Source organism: Olea europaea, unplaced genomic scaffold (assembly GCF_002742605.1).
Source record: "Olea europaea var. sylvestris unplaced genomic scaffold, O_europaea_v1 scaffold1229, whole genome shotgun sequence".
Classification (NCBI taxonomy): Eukaryota; Viridiplantae; Streptophyta; class Magnoliopsida; order Lamiales; family Oleaceae; genus Olea; species Olea europaea.
The window spans coordinates 74,537-81,015 of NW_019229720.1; the positions used below are offsets into that span (position 1 = coordinate 74,537).

General features: G+C 31.9%; 1 protein-coding gene across 1 annotated transcript; it reads right to left on the minus strand.

The window, feature by feature from the left end:
* Nucleotides 1-3,171: 3,171 nt before the first annotated feature.
* LOC111374278 (lipid transfer protein EARLI 1-like) lies at nt 3,172-4,292 on the minus strand. The gene is made up of 2 exons (XM_022996934.1): nt 4,285-4,292; nt 3,172-3,468 (listed from the first exon to the last, which is right to left on the minus strand). Exons 1-2 carry the CDS (start codon nt 4,290-4,292, stop codon nt 3,204-3,206), a joined length of 273 nt encoding a protein of 90 aa, XP_022852702.1. The 3' UTR covers nt 3,172-3,203.
* Between the last annotated feature and the right edge of the window lie 2,187 nt (nt 4,293-6,479).

A 6,479-nucleotide genomic window follows, 5' to 3' on the forward strand; every position in this document is an offset into this window, starting at 1 on the left:
CTTGTTTATGGAAAGAAAAAGGTATTTTTGTATTTAATTAACGGAAAAACTGACGGAATATGGACAGAAGGACGTCCAGCGCAAAGAAAGGTTGAAATGAGGGCAAAAATGCCAAAAAATGAAAGGTAGGGACGTTTTCCACAATAGACTTGAAAGGTAGGGACTTTTTGTGCCAATTACCCTTTAATTAACGGAAAAACTGACGGAATATGGACGGAAGGACGTCCAGCGCAAAGAAAGGTTGAAATGAGGGCAAAAATGCCAAAAAATGAAAGGTAGGGACGTTTTCCACAATAGATTTGAAAGGTAAGGACGTTTTGTGCCAATTACCCATATATTTATCATCAATTTATACATCAGATCATCAGTTTCGACTTTATTAGACTCAATAAAATTTCTCTTATGGCATCCATAAAACCTTTGGCATTTTCATTTTCTAGGATAGCACCCATAATGGAATCGGGTATAAAGCGCTTAATGATTTCAAACAAATTTTGTTGGCCTATCCCACTTTTCATATTTGGCTGCATATTCAAAAGTGCTCTTATCTATGGGCTTCTTAAACTTTTTCTTCATTGCAAAGTCTAAGCTTAAAAGACCAAGTACTATTTTTACATTTTGTTTCCATCTCACATAATTATTCTCAGTCAAGGTTTCAATTGCAACAATTGACTCGAAAGAGATAGGGCATTATAAATAGTGGAAACGTAAAATATCATACTCAATATCCTCCAATGCAATCAAATGGATGATAAAATATCCACCCAATAAACATGGGCTATTAATTAAATAATTCACAATTAAATCAGTACCACATGATGTTATTATGGTAAGAATCTAGATGCATCATCATAAATTCACATTTGGGTTGACAATATAACATGATATAAGGCACTCTTAAAATACATCGTATAGCTAGTTAACAAGATCACATTGGTTTTCGAAATTCCAACATCTTTGGGGAAAAGGAGATTTCTGGACCCAAGTAAGCTTATTAACCGCCTTATGCCATTTTTCAAAAATATCACATATAATAACATCTTTGGACAAAATATTATATGTAATAAATCAAAATTATTGCTCAAAATATATATTTTTGTTGTATAGAAAATCGAATAAATAATAATGAGTGTGTCACTTTGGCAGTTACCACCCATTTTTATTTCAAAATATTTCTCTTTGTAGGAAAATAAAGATCGTCTCAACATCCATGAAAAATCCAATCACAGAATCATAATCGTCAATCGATGAAAGACAAAAATTTATATGTGATTGAGAAATAAAATTGGCAACGAAATTTCAATATATATTTAAATAAAATTTAAACGCACAAATAATAGTAACATTTAATTATATATACATTTTAAAAAAATAATAATAATAAATAAATACAAAAGTCGTCAATTATATTTTTTATTATTTAATATATTTTAATCGGGTCAATTATTAAATAAAATTTTAATTGGGTCAAAATTGGAATATTGAGGTCAAAGCTTTCGAAGTTCAATATCAAAATTCAAACTTAGGGCTTATTTGAGCCACATTATTTTAAAAAAAAAAGCATTTTCAATGGTGATTTGACATTATTTCAATCACATATTTTTCAATAAAATAATATTACACGTAAATTTAAAGTTTTCCTTATTTTTTAACAACAAATTTCTCATTAATTTGATATGAATAATGCATTTTTTTCTCGAATGTGGCTCAAACATGGGCTTAATACCCTATTGAAAATTACATCTTAGTCCCATATTAAAATTAAAACTAGATCCTTCAATATTTAAAATTGCATGACAGATCCTTATATTAAAAAATTACAACATGCCATGTGTTTAATTGTAGGCAGGGGCCTTTCATCTCGTAAATTACGAGAGATGCTCTCGTCCCCAAATTATCACAGCAAACCGAAATTAAACCCAAAATAAAAATAACAAAAGTACCACCCATTTCGGCTCCGATCGAGGTTACCAACAACCGGCCAAATCTCTCCCACAGACCACCGCCCGATATAACATCATACGAATTTAACACTAATTCTCAATTTTACAGCAATAAAAATAAAATAAAATATAACCGCAAACATATAACAATGGCTGACGGTGTCTTTTCTTCTATAACGAGTTCAATAGATTTCATCCTTCAACAACATCAATTCTCATCCCAATTAATTCATCAAAGGGGGGAAAACGCCAACTATTAAAAAAAAAAAATCGATAGCAAATTTTGACGGTGTCAAAACCCAAATCAATTGGCAAGTAAAAGTACCACTACCAGCGGCAGAGGAGTAGCGAGAACTGCTTTTGAATTAATTCCATTTTTTTAGCCATTTGAGGGTTAGAGAGGAGAGAGAAAACTTGATTCATATATGGCTTTGGTTTGATTTCTTTTCATATGTTTACAATGAATATATTAATACATAATACATATAGGCACAGAACACAACGTGAAAATTTGAAACCCCCCCCGCCCCCCGCTTTTTGTATGTGTAAAGCATTTGATAGAAGGTTAAAATAATCGGGATAGAATATTATTTTTATGAAGGATTCTGACCTTAGCATGAAGGCTCTGATACCAATTATTGAATTTAATAATAATTATGCTAAGAAGCGAGAATCACAAAATAATAAATTAATAAAACGAATTCATTCCTGCGGAAACCATTGTTGATATGAATAATAGTTGTAATAATAGCCAGATCTTCCCCTCCTTGTATCTCGCAAAATATTAACCGTCAATGGGACAAGCTAACAAACCAATATGGAGAGAAGAGGGGGTCTAGCCTTTATATAAGAAATAATTGAACCGTCCCATTACGACTAGAACTCTAATTAGGTTTTACTTCCGACCCACATATTTAAAATTACCATATCATATTAATTACAACCCGTAAGGTGTAAAAGACGCAATTGATCACTTAATAAATTTGGCACAATCATAAATATCATTATGAGCCATACATATACCCTATAAAATTTACAATTGAATGTGAAACCCACAATTGGAATTATTCCAATAAATACAAGTTAAGAGCAGCCCTTAGTCAAAATGACAGCCTCTGAAGATATAAAATCACACTCACAAGTCTTTTCTTTCTTATTATTTGCTAATAAGGGAACCAGAAGATAACAAAGCACGAGTGTAGTAATCTTAAAAGAACAAACTCATAAGACTGTGGACGAAAGAGTAAAAAGCTAGGTTGTCTAGGCACATTTGAAGCCTGGTGGAACCTTCTTGGAGCAGACATTAAGAAGCAAGCTAAGGGAAAGAGGAACATTGAGGTTAATGCCCAAAACATTGGCTTTAATGGCAGTGCAAAGGCAGACCGCTGCCTCCAGGTCGACGAGGCCTTGGATAAGGGAGCAGCATGGAGTTTTTAGTGGTGTCCCAATGGTAACACCAAGCAATCCACCTAGAAGATTAGCGCATACCCCTAATTTTAAGGCATCCATAGGGCAAGTGCCCTTTCTTCTTTTAATTAATTCATTAATTATTATTTCCTATATTTTAAATTTATTTTAAATGCAAATAATAATAATAATAATAATAATAATAATAATAATAATAATAATAATAATAATAATAATAAAGAAGATGATGATGATGATTTATTGTATTAAAAAATATATAGCACAGATGACACAAATACACTTAATCGATTTATCTGGAAAATGATCAAAAAAAAAAAAAAAGGGGACAACAGAGACTTTATACACTTTGCACTATTTTTGTGCAAAGTGTAGTGTTGCATTGAAGCTCATTTGCACCAAAAAATGGTGCATTTTGGTGTTTTGAGAATCACATTGGAGATGCCCTTAACAACTTGTAGCTGCTAATTCTGTTAATGGGTTTTTACAGGAAAGAAAAGGGTTAATTTTGCAAATTGATGTTAACATATAGTATGTTTGAGCCACATTATTTCTAAAGACTTTATTTTGGAATAGTAGATTAATGACGAATGTATAATTAAAAAATAAGAAAAAAATTTGGATTTACGTGTAATATTATTTGATTGAAGATTGTGGAATTGAAATGATATTAAATCACTATTTAAAAATGTATTTTTGTTTTCTAAATAATGCAGTTGAAACAGGGCGACAATAGTAGCTATGTGCGCCCTAAGGATTTTAATTGGAAAGAGGCCAACTTTTGGATGCTTGTGAATTAAGAAAAGCAAATTGCCATGTTCTTTGCTGAAGTCTAAATCTGTGGATTTTCAAACATATTATATGTAATAAAGTAATAAACTATATATAATAATTATAATTATTTGATTTATTTAACCCAGACATATTACTTAAAACTTTTCCCTATAATGAATCAATGAATTGTTGATTGCATTATTGAAAAAAATAATAATAATAAATAAAATTGATAAGAGTACACTTATTTAGACCATATTACTAAATTTTTATATCATCAAATTATTTATTTCTATTTAAGTTGGGTTAATTTTCTTTAGTTTTTAGTGATGGACTCGTTTAAAGCAATACGAAAGGAAAGAAGGATAAATTGGCTGTTGGATGAACATTTGGAGATAATATTCCACACTTTGAAATTTGAAGGACTTGACTTAAAATAAAGAAGAAATGGATTGAACAAATAAATGGACTCAAGGGACAAAACTGCATTAATTATGAAGAACAAGGACTTGAAGACAAGAATCAAATTACATGGCATTTGAACATGGTAACAGTAGGTTATCAAATTCTAATTAAACTAGAATTCAAGAAGCTGATGTTAAGAAAGTCGAATTTCACCTTTATATCAAATTGGGCCAAAAGATCAATTGGAAAAAGGATGAAAGTCCATGTGCATTTGGACTCTTCAAGTAACAATATAAAGTGGTGGCTTAGGTATAGAGTTAATTATTCCAATGATCACTGAATTTAGGTCCATATTTTTAATTGACCACTGAAATTTAAAATGTCGAGTTTTGATCATTGAACTTAGATCCATCTTTTCAATTGCTCACTGAAATATAAAATGTCGAGTTTTGGCCACTGAATTTTGAAAAATGTCATATGTTACTAACTAAACTTCGAAAAATACCGTACATTGCTTACTATAAATTCGATAATTTTCAAAGTTCAACAATTATGCTAATGAGTAACGTTAATGCGTATTTCAAAGTTCAATGAGTAATGTACAATATTTTTCAAAATTTAGTGGCTAAAACTCGACATTTTAAATTTCAGTGAGCAATCAAAGATATGGACCTAAGTTCAGTAAGCAAGCAAAGACATTGATATAAGTTCAGTGATCAAAACTCAACAGTTTAAATTTCAGTGATCAATCAAAGACATGGACCTAAATTTAGTGACCATTGGAACAATTAACTCTATAGGTATAAGATAGAGGGGCTTCCTGCTTTACTATATATATAGCAAACACGGAAAGAGAAAAGAAAAAAGGGCTGCTGCTGAGATGTATACACATTCAAAGAAGGGTGGTCGGCTAATACGCATACACACATGCACAAAAGGACAGAGGCTGAAAGTGAAACAGATTTTTTTATACACGGGCACAAGAAACAGAGGCAGATTGATGATTTATATGCATGCAAAAAGATGGTGTTTTTTGGGAGTCAAACATAAAGGTTGGAATTGGAATATTCAATTGAAAAACTCGACGGGTGCAAGGTGATATACAAACGAATAGGGGTTGAATTATATATACACAAAGACACACATACATAAGAGGAAAAGAAGAAGAAATAAGACGTATGAAGCATGACATATCCATATTTTGGCAGGAAGAAGTTGAATCCTTTGATAAGCCTTGGAACAGATTCAAGAACATGCTTCGAAAGTGTCCTCATCACGACATTAGTAAAGGGCTCTAGGTCCGATATTTTTATACAAGTCTACTTCCATCTTACAAAAGCTTGGATGACTCATAATCCAATGGCTCCTTATCTACAAAGGCAATTGATGAAACCTTGGAGTTGTTTGAGAGAGTGGCTATTACTACAACCATGTGGGTTTCTAAGTGGATTGTTCATAAGAAGGCAGCAGAAGTATATGAGATGGACCACTTATATAGTGTTATCTACAAAAATTGATTCTTTGGCTCATAAGGTTGAGAGAATATCACAGTCAGCCATTGTAGTACAAATCAAGCAGCTAAGTTGTGAAGAGTGTGGAGCAGATCATATTATAGCAAATTGTCCAATTCTTGTAGAAGAGGTCAGCATCAACAAAATAATCCACATTCTGATACATACAACTAGGGATGTTAACGAGTCGAGCAGAACTCGAGGCTCGGGCTCGGCTCGAGCTTTTTCCAAGCCCGAGTAGAGCCGAGCCGAGCAAAAGCTCGAACGAAAAAACAAGGCTCGGCTTGAGCTTTGGGCTCGGGCTTTGTCGAGCCCACCTAGCTCTTTTTTTTCTTTTTTTAATAATAAGATTACGAATTTAATATTTTCTTAAAAAAATTTAAAAATTGCATAATTTATATGAGCTACAAATCAAATAAAA